The sequence below is a fragment of the Callospermophilus lateralis genome, chromosome 5 (assembly GCF_048772815.1).
Source record: "Callospermophilus lateralis isolate mCalLat2 chromosome 5, mCalLat2.hap1, whole genome shotgun sequence".
In the NCBI taxonomy this organism is placed as follows: Eukaryota; Metazoa; Chordata; class Mammalia; order Rodentia; family Sciuridae; genus Callospermophilus; species Callospermophilus lateralis.
In genome coordinates, this window is record NC_135309.1 from 46,933,826 (window position 1) to 46,954,860 (window position 21,035).

General features: G+C 34.4%; 1 protein-coding gene across 2 annotated transcripts in view; it reads left to right on the plus strand.

The window, feature by feature from the left end:
- Ythdc2 (YTH N6-methyladenosine RNA binding protein C2) overlaps positions 1–21,035 on the plus strand; it is a 77,662-nt gene that overhangs the window by 35,295 nt on the left and 21,332 nt on the right. For both annotated transcript variants that reach the window (XM_076856652.1, XM_076856653.1), the window contains exons 18-22: positions 14,583–14,688; positions 16,161–16,280; positions 16,566–16,838; positions 19,532–19,658; positions 20,721–20,926. In XM_076856652.1, the coding sequence (XP_076712767.1) occupies positions 14,583–14,688; positions 16,161–16,280; positions 16,566–16,838; positions 19,532–19,658; positions 20,721–20,926 (832 nt within the window). The remainder of the gene's footprint in view (positions 1–14,582; positions 14,689–16,160; positions 16,281–16,565; positions 16,839–19,531; positions 19,659–20,720; positions 20,927–21,035) is intronic.

Sequence of the window (21,035 nt, forward strand, 5' to 3'; positions counted from 1 at the left end):
AGCCATTTACAACTTTTTTAAAAGCTGTATTTAGGTTATATTTAAAGATTATGTATGCCCTGTATATTGCATCATATATACCAAAATAATGCGAATTAATGAAATGGTTCTTTTGCTTATCAGATTGACACTGGTAAAAATGTTTTATAGTACAAAATATAGTGGCAAAAACATGGGACACTAGGCCTTCATAATTTATTGATGGGAGAAAATTTCATAATTTTATTGATTGTTTGACTTCTTCAGAAGGTAAATTGAAATTGTTTACTGGATCTATCCTTTGACCATGGATTCCACTTCTCATAATTTGTCCTGATTATACTTGCACATGGGTGCAAATATATATGTTTAAGAACATTCTTTACACTATTATATGTAATAATAAAAAAATAAATTATGTTATAGCTACACAATGTCATGCTGGGTACCTGTTAAAAGGAAGGCCAGAGATCTATGTTTCTATGTGAAATGAGTTTTCATATATATATGTGCATGTGTATGTGCATATGTATATGTGTGTGTGTGCATGTGTGCGCATGTGCGCATCAATGTATATATATCAACACATGCATGCAAGAATCTGGGAGAAATATATTAATAGCAATTAGTGATTTTTGGCTCTTAAGAGTGAGGATTTATTTGTCTATTTGTGATGCTAGGGATCAAACCCTGGTATCCTGCATGCTAGGCAAGTATTCTACCACTGAGTCATACTTCTGGCCCATTTTTAGTTGTACATGACAGTACAGTGTATTTTGACATATCATACATACGTAGAGTATTACTTCCCATTTTTGTGGTTCTAAATGATGTGGAGTTACACAGGTTATGTATTCATGTATGAGCATAGGAAAGTTATGTCCAATTCATTCTACTGTCTTTCTTATTCCAATCCCTCCTTCCTTCCCTTCCTTCCTCTTTGTCTATTCCAGTGAACTTCTATTCCAGCCCCCCCTCCACTTATTGTGACTTAGCATCTGTATATCAGAGAGAACATTCAACCTTTGGTTTTTGGGGATAGACTTATTTCACTTAGAATGATGGTCTCTAGTTCCATCCATTTACCAGCAAATGCCATAATTTTTTCTTGTTTATGCCTGAGTAAGATTTCATTACGTATATGTACCACGTTTTCTTTATCCATTCATCTGTTGAAGGGCACCTAGATTAGTTCCATAGCTTAGCTATTGTGAATTGAGTTGCTTATTACATATATATTACATATATAGAGCACAATTTTTCATATCTCTGGTTATATACACAGTGTATAACTTGTGTCTTCATACGTGTACTTTGTATAATAATGATTGTCACATTCCAAACCCCATGCCCCCTTCCTGCCCCTCCAACCCCTCTGCCCTATCTAGAGTTCGCCTATTCCTCCCATGTTTCTGTTCCTTGTTCCACTATGAATCAGCCTCCTTATATCAAAGAAAACATTCGGCATTTGTTTTTTTGGGGATTGGCTTACTTTACTTAGCATTATCTTCTCTAACTCCATCCATTTACCTGCAAATGCCATGATTTTATTCTCTTAATGCTGAGTAATATTTCTTTGTGTATATATGCCACATTTTTTAATCCATTAATCTATTGAAGGGCATCTAAGTTGGTTCCACAGTTTAGCTATTGTGAAATGTGCTGCTGTAAACATTGATGTGGCTGTGTCCCTATAGTATGTTGATTTTAAGTCCTTTGAGTATAGACTGAGGAGAGGGATAGCTGAGTCAAATGGTGGTCCCATTCCCAATTTTCCAAGAAATCTCCATACTGCTTTCCATATTGGCTGCACCAATTTACAGTCCCACCAAGAGTGTATGAGTGTACCTTTTTTCCCACATCCTTGCCAACACTTATTGTTGTTTGTATGCATAATAGCTGCCATTCTGACTGGAGTGAGATGAAATCTTAGAGTGGTTTTGATTTGCATTTCTCTAATTGCTGGTGATGATGAACATTTTTTCATGTGTTTGTTGACTGATTGTACATCATCTTCTGAGAAGTGTCTCTTCAGGTCCTTGGTCCATTTGTTGATTGGGTTATTAGGTTTTTTTTTAATTTGGTGTTTAGTTTTTTGAGTTCTTTATATACTCTAGAGATTAGTGCTCTATCTGATGTGTGAGGGGTAAAGATTTGCTCCCAAGATGTAGGTTCTCTATTCACCTCACAGATTGTTTCTTTTGCTGAGAAGAAACTTTTTAGTTTGAGTCCATCCCATTTCTTGATTCTTGATTTTAATTATTGCTCCATAGGAGTCTTATTAAGGAAGCTGGGGCCTAATCCCACATGATGAAGATTAGGGCCTACTTTTTTTCTATTATATGCAGGGTCTCTGGCTTTATTCCTAAGTTTTTGATCCATTTTGAGTTGAGTTTTGTGCATGGTGAGAGATAGGGGTTTAATTGCATTTTGTTGCATATAGATTTCTAGTTTTTCCAGGACCATTTGTTGAAGAGGCTCTTTTCTCCAATGCATGTTCTTAGCACCTTTGTCTAATATAAGATAATTGTATTTTTGTGAGTTAATCTCTGTGTCCTCTATTCTGTACCATTGATCTACCAGTCTGTTTTAGTGCCAATATTATGCTGTTTTTGTTACTATTGCTCTGTAGTATAGTTTTAAGGTCTGGTATAGTGATGCCACCTGCTTGGCTTTTCCTGCTAAGGATTGCTTTAGCTATTCTGGGTCTCTTATTTTTCTAGATGAATTTCATGATTGCTTTTTCTATTTCTATGAGGTATGTCATTGGAATTTTGATTGAAATTGCATTAAATCTGTATAGTGTTTTTGGAGGTATGGTCATTTTGATAATATTAATTCTGCCTATCCAAAAGCAAGGTAGGTCTTTCCATATTCTAAGGTCTTCTTTGATTTCTTTCTTTCTTTCTTTCTTTTTTTTTAAAGAGAGAGAGAGAGAGAGAGAGAGAGAGAGAGAGAGAGAGAGAGAATTTTAATATTTAATTTTTAGTTCTCGGCGGACACAACATCTTTGTTTGTATGTGGTGCTGAGGATCGAACCCATGCCGCACGCATGCCAGCCGAGCGCACTACTGCTTGAGCCACATCTCCAGCCCTGATTTCTTTCTTTAGGTTTCTGTAATTTTCATTATGTAGATCTTTCACCTCTTTTATTAAGTTGATTCCCAAGTATTTTATTTTTTTTGAGACTGTTGAAAATGGGGTAGTTTTCCTCATTTCCCTTTCTGAGGATTTGTATCTGATATACAGAAATGCCTTTGATTTATGGATGTTTATTTTATATCCTGCTACTTTGTTGAATTTATTTACTAGTTCTAGATGTTTTCTGGTGGAGCTTTTAGGGTCTTCTAGGTTTAGAATCATATCATCAGCAAATAGTGCCAAATTGAGTTCTTCGTTTCCTATGTGTATCCCTTTAATTTCTTTCATCTAATTGTTCTTGCCTGTGTTTCAAGAACTGTGTTTTTAGAGGGAATGCCTTCAATTTTTCTCCGTTTAGAATGAGGTTGGCCTGGGGCTTAGTAGCATAGATCCCTTTATGATGTTGAAATATGTTCCTGTTATCCCTAGTTTTTCTAGTGTTTTGAACATAAAGGGTGCTGTATTTTCTCAAATGCTTTTTCTGTATCTATTGAAATGATCATATGATTCTTATCTTTAAGTCTATTGATGTGATGAATTACATTTATTGATTTCCGTGTGTTGAACCAACCTTGCATCCCTGAGATGAATCCCACTTGATCATGGTACACGATCTTATTGATATGTTTTTGTATTTGATTTGCCAGAATTTTATTGAGAATTTTTGCATCTATGTTTATTAGATATATTGGCCTGAAGTTTTCTTTTTTTGATGTGTCTTTGCCTATTTTTGGAATCAGAGTGATATTGGCCTCATAGAATGAATTTGGAAGTGCTGCCTCTTTTTCTATTTTTTGAAATAAATTGTAGAGTATTGGTATTAGTTCTTCTCTAAAGGTCTTGTAGAATTTGGCTGTGTATCCGTCCAGTCCTGGGCTTTTCTTGGTTGGTAGACTTTTTATGAGTCTGGTATTTTGTCACTTGAAATTGACCTGTTTAAATTGTGTATATCATCCTGATGCAATTTGGACAAATTATATAAGTCTAGAAATTTGTCGATGCCTTCATTATTTTCTATTTTATTGGCGTACAAGTTTTCAAAATAATTTCTAATTATATTCTGTATTTCTGTAGTGTCTGTTGTTATATTTCCTTTTTCATCATGTATGTTAGGATTTGAGTTTTCTCTCCTTCTCGTCGTTAGCATGGCTAAAGATCTGTCAATTTAATTTATTTTTTTCAAAGAACCAACTTTTGTTCTGTCAATTTTTTCAGTTGTTTCTTTTGTTTCAATTTCATTGATTTCAGCTCTGATTTTAATTATTTCCTGTCTTCTGCTGCTTTTGGTGTTGATTTTTTTCTTATTTTTCTAGGGCTTTGAGATGTAGTATTAAGTCATTTATTTGTTGACATTTTCTTCTTTTAAGGAATGAACTCCATGCAATGAAATTTCCTCTTAGAACTGCTTTCATAGTGTCCCAGAGATTTTGATATGTATATCTGTGTTCTCATTCACCTCTAAAACTTTTTAAATTTCCTCCTTGATGTCTTCTGTAACCCATTGTTCATTCAGTAGCATATTATTTAATCTCCAGGTGGATTTCATTTCTTACTTTATCATTGATTTCTAATTTCATTCTCATTATGATCTGATAGAATGCAGGGTAGTATCTCTACTTTTTTACATTCCCTAAGAGTTGCTTTGTGGCATAGTATATGGTCTATTTTAGAGAAGGATCCATGTGCTGCTGAGAAGAAAGTATATTTTCTCTTTGAAGGATATATATGTCAGTTAAGTCTAAGTTATTTATTGTATTATTGAGTGCTATAATTTCTTTGTTCAGCTTTTGTTTTGAAGGTCTATCTAATAATGAAAGAAGTGTGTTAAAGTCACCCAAAATTATTGTGTTGTGGTCTATTTGACTCTTAACTTGAGAAGTGTTTGTTTGATGGATAGCTGCTCCATTGTTTGGGGCATATATATTTATAATTGTTAAATCTTATTGGTATATGGTTCCTTTGAGTAGTATTTAATGTCCTTCTTTATTGTTTTTGATTGACTTTAGTTTGAAGTGTACTTTATATGAGGATGGAAACTCCTGCTTGCTTCCACAGTCCATCTGAGTGGTGATTTTTCCTAGTCCTTTACCTTCAGTCTGTGAATGTCTTTTTTCTATGAGATGAGTCTCTTGGAGGTAGCATATTACTGGGTCTTTTTTTTTTTTTAAATCCAATCTGCTAGTCTATGTCTTTTGATTGGTGGGTTTAGCCTATCAACATTCAGGGTTATTATTGAGACATGATTTGTATTCCCAGCCATTTTTTTTTTTTATTTTTGGTATTTAGTGTGACTTTATTTCTCCTCTGATTAAATTTTGTAATCCCTCCCTCTACTGATTTTCATCATTGCTTCTCCTTTCCTCTTCCTGGAATACTTTGCTGAGGATGTTCTGTAGTGCTGGCTTTCTAGTTGTAAATTCTTTTAACTTTTTGCTTATTATGGAAGGTTTTTATTTTATCCTCAAATCTAAATATACCTTTGCTAGATATAATATTCTTGGTTGGCATCTATTTTCTTTCAGGGCTTGGTATATGTTGTTCCACAATCTCCTGGCTTTGAGGGTCTGGGTTGAAAAATCTGCTGAAATACGAATTGATCTCCCCCTATATATGATCTGATGCCTCTCTTTTGCAGCTTTTAAGTTTCTATCCTTATTCTGTATGCTAGATCTTTTTATTATAATGTGCCTTGGTGTAGATCTGTTGTAATTTTGTACATTTGGTGTCCTGTAAGCCTCTTGAATGGTTTTCCAATTCATTCTTCATGCTTGGGAAATTTTCTGATATTATCTCATTGAAGAGATTGTGCATTCCTTTGGTTTGAAATTCTGTGTCTTCCTCTATCCCTGTAACTCTTAGATTTGGTCTTTTGATGTTGTCCCATAATTCTTGGATGTTCTGTTCTTGGTTTCTAATTTTCTTCACTGTATGATCAACTTTATTTTCCAGATTGTATACTTTGTCTTAATTATCTGACATTCTTTCTTCCAAGTGATCTAGCCTGTTTGTTATGCTTTCTATTGAGTTTTTTATTTGATTTATTGTATCCTTCATTTCAAGATTTCTGACTGACTGTTTTTCAGAGTCTCTCTCTCTCTTGAAGTAATCTTTTGCTACCTGTGTTTGCTCTCTTATCTCATTGTTGGAGTGATCAATTTTTGTCTGTATTTGCTCAATTAGGTCAGTCTTTAATTCACAGATCATTTTAATTATGAACCTTCTGAACTCCTCCTCTGACATTTCATCAACTTCGCTGTCCGTGGGTTCTGTTATTATAGTGTCCTGGTTTGTTTGGGGCAATTTCCTCCCTTGTTTATTCATGTTGTCTTATGTGTCTTCCTTTCTTGCAGTGTGGATCTGAGATATTACAGTTTCTTCCCTATATTATTGTAGTACCCGTGCAGATTGTCTGTACCTCACCTTGATGTTGGTCTTCCAGACCCTACTGGTGTCCCTCAATGAATGTTACTGCATCCTGGATCTGGGTCCTGTGTAACTTGGAGTGGGTGGATCTGGGCTACTGGGCTTGACCTCCCATGGTAGTCTGCCGGTCAGAAGGGGTGGTATTGTGCCAAAGGCTGGGCTTTGGCAGTGTCTGCCCTGCCTGAGGAGGGATGGATCTGGCCTGCTGTGCACCTGGTCCCCCAGAGGCCAGTGTGGATTGATCTGGCCACTGGACTTGACCTCCTGCCATGGTCTGCTGGTTGTCTTGTGCCAAAGACTAGGCTTTGGCAGTGTCTCCCCTGCTGGGGGAGGGATGAACCACGAGCAGGGAGTGTTGGGGGATGAACCGGCCTATGGAGAGCCTGAATCCCACATGGGCTGGTGTGGGCAGTCTGGGCTGGATCTCGGCTCCTGTGGTACTCCACTGGTCAGAAGGGGCAGTCCTGCACCAGAGTCTGGTCTCTGAAGAGTGTCTGCCCCGCTGAGGAAGGGGTGGACCAGGCCTGATGTGAGCCTGGGTCCCACAGAGGTCAGTGTGAGTGGATCTCATGTCCTGAAGATTAATGCTCTATCTGAGATGTACATGACATTCTGTAGGCTCTTCACATTATTGATTATTTCTTTGGCTGTGAAGATGCTTTTTGGTTTGATATAATTGATCCTTGATTTTACTTCTTGTACTTTCAGAGTCTTGTCGAGGAATTCGTTTCCTTAGCTGACTTGATGGAGACTTGGGCCTATATTTGATTCTAGTAGGTGCAGAATCTCTGGTCCTTGTCATCTTAGAGTTGAATTTTGTTCAGGGTGAGAGATAAGTGTTTAATTTCATTTTGCTACATATGAATTTCCAGTTTTCCTAGCACCATTTGTTGAAGAGGCTATTTTTTCTCCAATGAGAAAAATGGTGCCTTTGTCTAGTATCAGATAACTGTATTTATGTGGGTTTGTTTTTGTGTCCTCCATTCTGTACCATTGGTATTCATGTCTGTTTTTGTGGCTGTAACATGCTGTTTTTGTCAGTGTAACTGTATAATATAATTTAAGGTCTAGTATTGTGATGCCTGCTGCTTTACTTTTCTCTCTGGGAATTGCTTTGACTATTCTGGACCTATTATTTTTCCAAATGAATTTCATAACTGCTTTTCTATTTCTATGAAGAACGTCGTTGGAATTTTAATAGGAATTGTATTAAATATGTATATTGCTTTTGGTATTATGGTCATTTTGACAATATTAATTCTATCTGTCCAAGAACATTGGGAATCTTTCCATCTTCTAAGGTATTCTTCAATTTCTTTATTTAGTATTCTATAATTTTCATTGTAAAGGTCTTTCACCTCTTTTGTTAGATTGATTTTCAAATATTTATTGTTTTTTAGGCTATTGTAAATGGGGTGATTTTCTTAATTTCTCTTTCAGTTGGTTTATTGTTGCATAGGAACGAGTTTGATTTATGGGTGTTAATTTTGTATCTTTCTATTTTGCTGAATTTATTTATGAATTCTAGATGTTTTCTGGTGGAATATTTGGATCTTCTAAATATAGAATCATATCATTGGCAGATAGGAGTAGTATGAGTTCTTCTTTTCCTAACATGTTCCTTTAATTTCTTTCTTCTGTCTAATTGCTCTGGCTAGAGTTTCAAGAACAATGTTGAATAGAAGTGGTGAAAGAGGGCATCCCTGTCTTGTTCCAGTTTTTTAAAGGGAATGCTTTCAGTTTTTCTCCATTTAGAATGACATTGCCTTTAATTTTAACATATATAGCTTTTACAATGTTGAGGTATGTTTCTACTATCCCTAGTTTTTCTAGTATTTTGAACATGAATGGATGCTATATTTTGTCATGCTTTTCTGCATTTATGGAGATAATCATGTGATTCTTACCTTTATGTCTATTGATGTGATGAATTACATTCATTAATTTCTGTATGTTGAACCAACCTTGTATCCCTTGGATAAGCCCCACTTGATCGTGGTGCACTATCTTTTTAATATGTTTTTGTATGTGAATTGTCAGAATTTTATTGGGAATTTTTGTATCTATGTTTATCAGGGATATTTGTCTGAAGTTTTCTTTCATTTGTGTGTCTGATTTGGTATTAGGGTGATACTAGCTTCATAGAATGAGTTTTGGAAGGATTCCCTCCTATTTCATGGAATAGTTTGAAGAGGATTAGTGTTAGTTCTTCTTTAAAGGTGTGGTAAAACTTGGCTGAGAATCCATCTGGTCCTTGGTTTTCTTTGTTGGTAGTCTTTTGATGGCATCTTCAATTTCATTGCTTGAAATTGATCTGTTTACATTTTCTGTGTCCTCCTGATTCAATTTGGGTAGGTTATATGTCTCCAGAAACTTGTCAATGTCTTCAAGTTTTTCTATTTTATTAAGTATAAATTTTTAAAATAGTTTCTGATGATTATATTTCACTAATTTCTGTTGTGATACATCCTTTTTTTGTCATGAATTTTTGTCATTTGGTTTTTTCTCTTTCTCTGTTAGCTTGGCTAAGGGTTTAGAACCAATTTTTTGTTTTGTCAAATTTTTGAATTGTTTCTTTTGTTTCAATTTTGTTGCTTTCAGCTATTTCCTGTCTTGTGCTGCTTTTGGTATTGATTTGTTCTTTTTTTCTAGGGCTTTGAGATGTAATGTTAGGTCATTTATTTATCAACTTTCTATTCTTTTTTTTTTTTTTCTTAGTTGTTGATGGACACAATGACCTTATTTTATTTATTTATTTTTATGTGATGTTAGGATTGAACCCAGTGCCTCACACATCGTAGGTGAGCACTCTACCTTCTAAGCCACAACCCCAACCCAACTTTCTTTTCTTTTAATAAATGACCTCAGCACAATGAACATTCCTCTTAAAATCGCCTTCATAGTGTCTCAAGAGATTTTGGTATGTTGTATTGCTATTCTTGTTTCCCTCTTAAGTATTTTTTTATTTCATCCCTGGTTTCTTCTGCTATCCATTGGTCATTCAATAGCATATTACTTAGTCTCCAGGTATTATAGTAACTTCTATTTTTAAAATTATAATTGATTTCTAATTTCACTCCATTTTGATCTGATAGAATGCAAGGTATTATCTCTGTTTTTTTGTATTTGCTAAGAGTTTCTTTGTGGTCTAATATATGGTCTATTTTAGAGAAGGATCCATGTGCTGCTGAAAAGAAAGTATATTCAGTCATTGATGCATAAATATTGTTTATATGTCTGTTAAGTCTAAATTATTAATTATGTGTTTTAGTTTTATAGCTTCTTTATTTAGCTTTTGTTTGGATGATCTGTTCTGTGTTGAGAGAGGTGTGTTGAAGTCACACAGTATTACTGTGTTGTCCGTCTATTTGCTACTTCTTTTTTAGCGGGGGCTGGGTACTGGGATTGAACTCAGGGGCACTTGATCACTGAGCCACATCCCCATACCTATTTTGTATTTTATTTAGAGACATTGTCCCACTTGAGCTGCTTAGCACCTTGCTTTTGCTGAGGCTGGTTTTGAACTTGTGATCCTCCTGCCCCAGCTTCCTAGGCTGCTGGGGTCTGTTTGCTTCTTGAAATGGAGAAGGGTTTGTTTGATTTATGTATGCTCCTTTGTTTGGTGCATAAATATTTATAATTGTTATGTCTTGTTGATGTATAGTTCCCCTAAGTACTATGAAATGTCCTTCTTTGTCCCTTCTGATTAACTTTGGCTTGATGTCCACTTAATCTGGTAAGCGGTAGAACCCCTGCTTGTTTATGAAATCCATGTGAATTATATGTTTTTTCCTGTCCTTTTACTTTTAGTCTGTAGATATCTTTGCTGATGATGTCTGTCTCTTGGAGACTGCATATTGTTGAGTCTTGTTTTTTAATCCAGTCCACCAGTCTGTGTCTTTTGATCGATGAGTTTAGGCTATTTGCAGTCAATTTTATTATTGAGAAATGATTTTTATTCCGTGTCATTTTGATTGACTTCTGTTTTTTAATTTGATTAGTTTTTCCTTTGGTTGGCTCTTCTTTTAGTGTAGTTCCTCCCTTTGCTGGTTTTCAGTTTTATTTTTTATTTCTTCTTCCAAAATAGCTTATTGAGTATGTTTGGTAGTGCAGACTTTCTGTTAATTTTTTAAACTTTTTGTCATGGAAAGTTTTAATTTTTTTAATTCATTGTTATTTATTTATTTATGTACTGGGGATTGAACTGAGGAGCACTCGATCCCTGAGCCAGATCCCCAGCCGCATTTTGTGTTTTATTTAGTCACAGGGTCTCACTGAGTTACTTAGCAACTTGCTTTAACTGAGGCTGGCTTTGAACTCTCAGTCCTTCTTCCTCAGCCTCCCAATCTGCTGGGATTACAGGCCTATGCCAATGCTCCTGGCAGAAGGTTTTTATTTCATTGTCATTTATGAAGCTTAATTTTGCTGAGTGTAGTATATTCTTGGCTGGCATCTACTTTGTTTTAGAGCTTGGAATATATTATTTCAAGACCTTCTAGCTTTCAGCGTCTGGATTGAGAGGTCAGCTGAGGTCTGGATTGGTTTCCCTCTAAGCATGATTTTTCATTTTTCTCTGGCAGCCTTTAAAATTATATCCCTATTCTGTATGTTAGGCATTTTCATAACAGTGTGTCTTGGTGTGAGTCTGTTGCAAGTTTGTATATTTGTAAGCCTCCTGAATTTTATTTTCCATTTCATTCTTTAGGTTTGGAAAATTTTCTAATATTACTTCATTGAAAAGATAGTACATTCCTTTAGTTTGTATCTCTTGTGCCTTCATCTGTCCTGACAAATCTTAAATTTGGTCTTTTTAGGTTAACCCATATTTTTTGGACATTCTGTTCATGGTCTCTTAATCTCTTTTCTCCACTGTCAACTTTGTTTTCAAGATTATATATTTTGTCTTCATTGCCTAAAACTTTTTTCCAAGTGGTCTAGTTTGTTCGTGATACTTTCCATTGAAGTTTTAATTTGGTTTTCTGATTCCTTCATTTTGAGGATTTCCTGCTTTGTTTTTCTTGAAAATCTCTGTCCCTTTATTTTTTAAATGATCTTTCATTTCCTGTATTTTCTCTGTGATTTCATTTGTTATATCATCCTTACTTCGCAGATCAGTTTATGTACATTCTAAACTCCTTCTTTGACTTTTCTTCCACTGTGGTATCGATGGATTCTGTTATTGGAGTATCTTGGTTTGTTTGGGGTGATTTGTTCCCTTGCCTTTTCATATTGTTTGTGTTTCTGCCCATCTAACAGTATGAATCTGAGGGAGTAGAGCTTCTACTCTGTGTACTTAGAGTGTTCGTGAAAGTTTTAGTACCTCACCATTTAGGGGGAGACAAATATTAACAACTATCAGTGCAAACAGTATACAGCATTTAACCAAGTATTTCCTGCTATGCTGCTTACACAACAAACGGGAATGACCAGTTATTGCCTACAATAAAAACAGTATGTTTGCAAAAGTGTTTATAATTTCAAATGGTGAACAGGGAGAGAACAGAAGTGATATGGCTTGTGATATAGGATTATGAAGAAGGAGGAGAGAAGATAGAAGTAAAAAATTAATGGAAGAGTGAAAGAACAATAGAGACTGGCTGTTAGTGGAAGAAAATAGAGAATCAAGGGACTCAGGTGAGAGAAAAAATATACATAAAGTAAAAATTTTAAAAATTAAAAGAATACAAAACAAAACTGAAATATACTAATTAAACATTCTAGTTTTCAAAAATGAGACCCATGATAAACAACTGGCTTCAAAAATAGTAGAAATGAGGGGCTGGGGATGTGGCTCAAGCGGTAGCATACTCGCCTGGCATGTGTGTGGCCCGGGTTCGATCCTCAGCACCACATACAAACAAAGATGTTGTGTCTGCCGAAAACTAAAATAAATAAAAATTCTCTCTCCCTCTCTCTTAAAAAAAAATAAAAGTACCTTCTTTAAAAAAAATGGTAGAAATGAGAAAAAAAACCAAATATGAATATGTATAATGTCCACGAACCTTTAAGGTCACAATTAAACATAGAAAAGAAAAAAATATTGATGAAAAGTTAAAGAATTATTTCTTTTGGAATTGAAAAGTTTCTCGGCTTCCCTTCTCAGCAGTGTTAAGTGGTTTTGTCTGGAGTGTAATGCTGCTCCACCCTCTGTGTGGATTGCTGGAATGAGCGAGGTAATTTGGTAGGTGGAACTCCAGGAGGCAGGTTTAGGCTTAGGTAGGCTCCAGGTTCTTCATTGAATTCCAGTTGGTCTGGAGATTTTAAATCAGCACACCTCCAGGGCCCAGCAGTTGCCAGTCCAGGGTGAAAGACTACACCCCAGGGGGCTCCCCTGGGTTTCACTCATGTGATGGATGAGCCAATTATTAGTTCACTACCTCACCTGTGGACCTCACGTTTCCTGGTCTCAGGTTCAGTCTCCAAACTCAATCTTTCCTACCCCTGCCCTTTCAAATTCCCAGACAGGTACTTCTCTCCCAGCCAATCCTGCAAGAAGCCAGATTGGAGGGAGAGAGGGTAAATCCAGTTGCATTTTCACAACCAGTTGCCCCCTGTATAAACCTCTCTCCACGTTTGATTTTCTCCTGGTCACTTAGGCACACTCTATGTTGTGTAATATGGGTTTTCCAGGCCTGTATTTTGGGGCACACTCGGGTTTTCCAGCAATCGGCTGTCTCACCTGCAGGCCCACATGCTGCAGCTGTAAAATGATTCCTTCCACTGTCTTCTTCATGCAGCCAGAAAAGATGGGGTTTCTTTCCCACACAAGGATATTATGCAGCAAAACTTTCAGTTTTGTTGGGGAGTGTCTTTGATCTCTAAAATCTCTATACCCATACAAGCCTCAGGCCTCCTAAAAATGCAGGTTTCTCTAATTCCCTTATCTCTCCTCTGTGTTCACAGAGGGACCACTATGGCTGATGCTTGTGCTGTGGCGCTGGGGATTTCTTCCTAGTTTTGTTATATCCAACCTCCTGATTTCCTGATCTGCTTTGAATGTCCAGTATTAAATTCCAGTAAAGCTCCCTTTCCCCTTTTTTGTTCACCTACCTTGCTGAGAAACTGCCTGTCTGGTTTCTTGCCATAGAACAGCCAGGAAAGTGACATTTTCTATTCTACCATCTTGAAACCTCCCCTCAGGTGTTCTCTTAAGACCAAGTGTGGCTTTTTGTATCTAGCTAGCGTTTATATACTGTTAATTGTACATAACTGGAAGTAAAAGAAATCATAGACATTTTCATGGTTATGTTTCAAGAGATATTTATTGAATCCTTCATTGTGTAAATGTTAGCAATACAGTGATGAATAAACTATGGTCTTATAGATAAAGGTCACATGATATTAAAATTGCTTAATTTTTTGCTCTTTCTTTGTTTCCTGGTGGCCATGATCTGAGAAACTTTCCTCCATCATGGCCTTCCTCTCCTCAGGCACAGAGCAGTGATTTGTCTGACCATGGATTGAGATTTCTGAAATCATGGGCCCAAATAAACTTTTTCTTCCTCTAAGTTACTCTTGTTAAGTATTTTGTTCACAGTGATAAAAAGATAACTAACTTAGTGACTGAGAAGAGACTACTTTTCCTTTTGATATTTTTCTGCTATTTCCCAGAAAATTATAGTCTCTATGATAAATAAATGATAATTCCTTGGAATTGTGTAATACATAATTTATACAACTCTAATAAGGGGCCCCAAACACAATGCTTGATAACACTTCAGTAAAACTGATTAAATTTAAATTACTATTTATTTATGCTTTGACTTTTACTTGCTTTCAAAAGCTTATTATTTCTTTTGATTTTTATCATTACCCTAGCAAGTATATTAGATAGGTGTCATTTATGAATCTCCCTCAATAAATGAAATAGTTGAGTCCAAGGTAAGTGAAATGCCTTCTAAAAGGATTTATAGAGGATGAGTAAGGATGTTTTAATCCTGGTTTATTTTTCTGTTTCCTAGCTCAACATTGCTTTTACAGTTTATTTGTTATAATCTTTACTGTTTGCTTTATTCTTAATTTTGTATTTTGTTTTTAAGAGCCGGCCGATGTAGACCTGGAATTTGTTTCCGTCTGTTTAGTAGACTCCGATTCCAAAATATGTTGGAATTTCAGACTCCAGAACTTTTGAGAATGCCATTACAGGTAGAAATTAGTTTAATCTTAAAAGGCCTTTTTTGAGAGGGTGAAGAAGGAGAGGGGCCAACTTCTACTAATTTGACTTTCAAAAATTCAGTTTATGAAGTAAAAATTTAAAATATCTTCTGAAGGATGGATATATCTATAACAAGATTTTTTTTATGTAAGAAAACAATTCACAATTCTTTGAAATTTTAAAGAATTGTTTCAGTGTGTTTATGGGTGAGTTTATAAGCATATTTGTGTGTGTGTGTGTGTACGTAGTGTTTTACTTATCTTGACTACATAGTGTTGTTCACTTTTAGAATTCCCAATAGATTTAAACAACAAATTAAGATCCAAAAAATAATACCAAAATTGTGTAGGATGCTGAGATTACATTGGTAATTTTGAAACTGATTTCCTGGACTTTATTATTTGCTTCTCTTACAGTTTTCTAACTTCGCAGAACAACCATACACTGGGTAGCTTCTAGGGAAAACTATCAGAAGTACATTAACTGAGTTTCTAGTGAATTAGGCTAGATAATGGTTTCCAAGCCTTTATTAGATGTAGAACCATATTTTTGGCATTCATATGTCTAAGATGATTTCCCATTTCCCAATGCCTATGTGTGATTTTCTGTTGTGCAAGGATAGATAAAAAAATTCTTAGCAAGAGCCTAAATAACCTGTTCCTGACTACGACTATAGTTTTATTTCTTGCTATTCTGCCTGTTTCTCCTCATACTAGTAAGTTTTAGTTTCTCAAATACATTCTGTTTGTTTTTATTTTAGGACCTTAACATTTACTGTCCCCTCTCCATAAATTCTTACCCCTTATTTCTTTTATGATAAACTCCTACTCAGTTTTTACATCTTAGTTTAAGTGTCATTTCCTCTGGGAAACTGTCTTTGACTTCTCCATGGCCTCCCTCTCTTGCTCTTTCTTGAACTTGATTAAATGTCATTTTATCTCTTTGGCTCCCTGTATCCTTTGAAGCATTTGTTACAATTGTGATCAAATAATTAATTAAATAATTAGTTATTCAGGATCGGTGTATATTCCATGAGAGTAAGACATTTGTCTTCTTTTTCTCCAACCTGCTGCATAGTAGTACCTTGTATCTAGAAAGCACCTAAATATTTGTTGATTGCAAAAAAGATTCTGGAATGTAGTAAGCATAAAGAGGGGAGAAAAAATTTATTTTTTGGGTAATGACTCTTGAGTGTTATGTTTGAAAACTATGTGAGGAGACATTACCAGAGCAAGCAATGGTAATTTTGGTGTGAGTTGGTTGTGTTTATTAAGGTTCTGACATCTAGAACGAAGTGTGAGCCTGCCTTTCATAGAAAGAGATGGTTCTCTCTACTAGTCATTCTAACCTGAGACTCTTCTAGTCTGTGTTTGGGAACTATAGTTCCCATGATTTCTTTAAAAATAAGTCAGATTTTTTTCTTTTTAATTTTTTCATAATTTCTTATTCTTTTGATTTATAGGAACTTTGTTTACATACCAAGCTGTTAGCCCCAGTTAATTGTACCATTGCTGATTTCCTTATGAAAGCTCCTGAACCTCCACCAGCTTTAATTGTAAGAAATGCTGTACAAATGCTTAAGGTTGGTGTCTTAATAGTTTTATTTTACCTGATTTTTCTTACTTGAAACTTAAACTAAAGGAGAACATGTCTCAACTAAATAGTTATCTTATTGTAGATTATCATGTACTTTGAACCATAACTCTTATAATTAATAGTTGACAAAATTATAGGTATTTTTAAATATATATTTGAAGCAAAATATATTTTTATTAGTTTTGGTAGCTTAAGAAAATTTATATTGTTTGGGTTTTTGAGTTAAACAGTTTTGGGACATGCCAAATTCTTCTCTTTCTCCTTTGTTTAGACAATAGATGCAATGGATGCATGGGAAGATCTGACTGAACTTGGATATCATTTGGCCGACTTGCCAGTGGAACCACATCTTGGTAAAATGGTCCTGTGTGCTGTTGTTTTAAAGTGTCTGGACCCTATCCTTACAATTGCCTGCACACTGGCCTATCGAGATCCTTTTGTACTGCCTACCCAGGCCTCGCAAAAGCGTGCAGCTATGCTTTGCAGGAAAAGATTCACTGCAGGAACTTTCAGTGACCATATGGCACTACTCAGAGCATTCCAGGTATCTGTACTGTTGTTTATTTCTGAAAATGCTGTAAATGCATTTCTGGAGCAAGTATAGCAATTAACAATAATAATCCCATTAATTTTGTTTCATTTACTACATCACAGATTTTTGGTAATTTTGGTGTGTTTATTAAGGTTCTGACATCTAGAATGAAGTGTGAGCCTGCCTTTCATAGAAAGAGATGGTTCTTTCTACTAGTCATTCTAACCTGAGACTCTTCTAGTCTGTGTTTGGGAACTATATTTCCCATGATTTCTTTAAAAATAAGTCAATATTTTTTTCTTTTTAATTTTTCATAATTACTTATTCTTTTGATTTATAGGAACTTTATTTATATACCAAGCTGAAAAGCCCAGAAAAATATCTTCTTGCTGTTAATATGTTAAAATTATCATGATTTTTTAAAAGATTGTTTTTAGTTGTAGATGGACACAATACCTTTATTTTTATTCATTTATTTATTTTAATGTGGTGCTGAGTATTGAACCCAGTGCTTCATACACGCTAGACAAGTGCTAAACCACCCTAGCCTGGTTGCTCTTTTTTTTTTTTCCCCATCATTTTTTCCTTGTTAGGGATATTATATGTTTGTATAAGTATGTGTATTTTTTTTTGACATTGAGTTTCTTTCAATCATGTCTTGATCAAGAAATACTCCAAATTTTTAGTTAAGAAACATTGTCTATTAAAGTATATAGAACAGTGCTTATGAGAAAATTTTCAGGGTTTAATATCTATTTATTGGATATTTTAAGAGTGCATCTTTTACTTGTGTGCTCAAGATACTCTGCCGAGAATTTAATTCCCTAAAAAAATTCCAATATCATTTAAAATCTTTTAAGATAATATGAGAAATTGAGAAAATAACATGGAAATTCAGATATGTGGGGAAGAGTGTGTTATTACTTGAAAAGAAGACATCTTCTTTATCCTTAAGTTCTCTTGAATGTAGGCTATAAATACACATTTTTTATGAAATATAATCATATGGCAATAATCATATGTAGGCTAATATAATTTAGTGTCTGAATTACCATTAATAAGCACCTAATATGTGCTGATAATTTGCTGTCATTTTTTTGTACACATTATCTCCAAAGTATTCTATAGTTTTGGCATGGTCAGAAATATTACCCTTATTTTACATATAAGAAAGCAAAGTCTAAAAGAAGGTTATTATCCTGTCCTAAATTACATAGCTAGTGTAGTTTATAGCCAAGTTTTTCTTTTTTAATTAGCTAATTAATTCTAATTAGGTATATATGACAGCAGAATGCATTTTGATTAATTGCACATTATTACAGCACAACTTTTCATTTTTCTGGTTGTACATAATTTAGCGTCACATCTTTTGTGTAGTCATACATGTACCTAGGGAAATGATGTCCATCTCATTCCAAGTCTTTTCTGCCACCATGTTGCCTCCCCTTGTCTCCCTTCCCTTTACCCAATCACAGTTCCTCCTCCATTTTCCCATGTGCCCCACACTTCCCAATATGGATCAGCATCCACTTATCAGAAAGAACATTGGGTCTTTGGTTTCTTGGGATTGGCTTACTTTGCATAGTATGATGTTCTCCAACTTCCCCATTTACCTGCAAATGCCATAATTTTATTATCTATTAGTGCTGAGTAATAGTCCATTTTATTTATTTATTTATTTATATATATACTTATATAATTATATATATATATATATATATATATATATATATATATATATATATATATATATATATATATAATTATATTCTGGGGCAAGAGAACTCATTTTCAAAGGATAGCTTTTTTATACTATAAATAGATGAGTTTTAGAAATCCCATTTACCAGTCTTAGATTAGGAGATTGATATGCAGGTTATTTTTTGAGGATCAGAATGACAAGATTCTTAGACATTAAAAGTATTATTATGGTGGTTTACTTGAAAACTTCTCACATGTTTGTGAAATAAAGTTAGCGAATGCATCTGAAAAGATAAATGTTCTTACAAAGCTGCTCATTTATGTTACTTGATACTTAATTCTCACTGGGATTTTATAAATTAATGGCTATAATACCATTTGAGTATAAATTAATGGTAAATTTTATTTGATAACAAAGCCTTTGATTTTATAGAATAACTAAGAATTGACCTTGTGATTAGTGTAGTGGTTTTAAATTACTTTGTTGCCTCATCAAGAAATGATTACTATGGCATAACTATAAAGGCATTGAATATAATTTGTTCTGATTCATGGCCCAGTATTTCTTCTTCCCTTCCTTTCCTCCCACCCTGCTGAATTCCCTCCACTCTATTGATCTTTCTGCTATTTACATATATATATATATATATATATATATATATATATATATATATATATATATATATATTTTTTTTTTTTTTAATTAATGTCTTGTGGATGTATATGGTGGTGAGATTCATTGTGGTATATTCATATATGTACATAGGAAAGTTAGGTCAGATTCATTCTAGGGACTTTACCTATCCAATCCCTCCTCCCTTCCTTTCATTCCATATTGTTTACTCCTCTTATCTATTCTTTTTTTTAATCTACCCCAGCCCCTTATTTTGCTTGTCATGTATAACTAAAAAGAACCAATGAAAAAATTTCCAAAAAAAAAAGAAAGGAAAAAATAGAAATGATTGTTAAATGTGTCTTGTTATATAATCATTCTGTTTTTATAGGCTTGGCAGAAAGCACGAAGTGATGGGTGGGAGCGAGCCTTTTGTGAGAAGAATTTTCTTTCACAAGCTACCATGGAAATAATTATAGGCATGAGAACACAGTTGCTTGGTCAGCTTAGAGCATCAGGTAAGTTTTCCCTAAAGAATCTATTTAAGTTGCTTAGAGTACCACACCCATACCTCATACATGATTTTATTTCTGGTGTTAAGTAATGCCAACTCCTATTATTTTTATGATATTATTATGTTGTACATCTTATATTTATGAGTTGATTTATTTCTACCTGACCTCAACTTTTGCTTTTTGATGAAAAATATTGTAGAAACTATAGTTGAAAAACATATAGACAGAATAATATTCTTTTGATACTGTCAGTAACGAGCAATTTATATTTGTTGGCAAATATCAACTTAGATCTTGTAGTTGTTATATTTTCTTTTGTTTTTATTAACAAACAATTATTTTAGCTCTGTGAAATAGAAATTATAAAAATATGAGTGCTGTTTTTTATTTTTTTGAAATTCCAAAACAATTGGAATCACTTGAAGGTACTTGAATCTTTTTTCAAAAAGATTCTAATTTTTCTATCTTCTTTTAGAATTATTTCTTTGAATTCCCTTTTTCTTTCTTTTTGTTGAGTAGCATAGTACATTGAAGGCAAGTGATAGTCAAAAGACAGATTCACAAATTAGCCGAAGTGCCCAAATAATATAAGAAAAGAGCCAAAGGATTTAGAGTTGGAAATATTACATATGAGAGAGAGATGAGAAAATATGAAGAATTTTGAAATTCAAGCTAGAATACTATATAATTACTTAACTTCACCTCCACATTAATGTTTATCATAATCAAAACATTAATACTAGTCAGGAGAATAGTTTGGGTTTTCATCTGTGAGCTTAGTTTTTTCTAATAGCAGCTGATAGAGAACGTTATTGCAAGATAGTGCAGTTTAAGAAATCCCTTAGGCCCCAGTAAATACTATGCTTAATCTAACTTGAGAAGATCTGAAGTTTTCTATATTGGTTCTGTATTTTTAGACTTTCTAGAACAGATTCTGTTAATTGTGTTATTTGCATACCATTAAATTTATATGAGCTGTATAATTTTATGTAAAAAAACCCCACAAATTTTCAAGTATCTTTTGCACCATAGAAAAATTTGGTGTGGTGTTTTTCCTCTTTCTAGGTTTTGTTAGAGCACGAGGTGGTGGTGACATTCGAGATGTTAATACAAACTCTGAGAACTGGGCTGTTGTTAAAGCTGCTTTGGTGGCAGGCATGTATCCTAATTTAGTCCATGTGGACAGAGAGAATGTATTATTGACAGGGCCAAAGGAGAAAAAAGTGCGATTTCATCCTACTTCAGTTCTCAGTCAGCCTCAGTATAAAAAGGTAAAACATTTTTTAATGCTCTTAGGCCTTGAGTTAAACTAATTTAGGTAACTGAAAATTAGTGAAAAATACTCCAGATACCCGCCTGCTTTAAGAAAGTAGTTATATA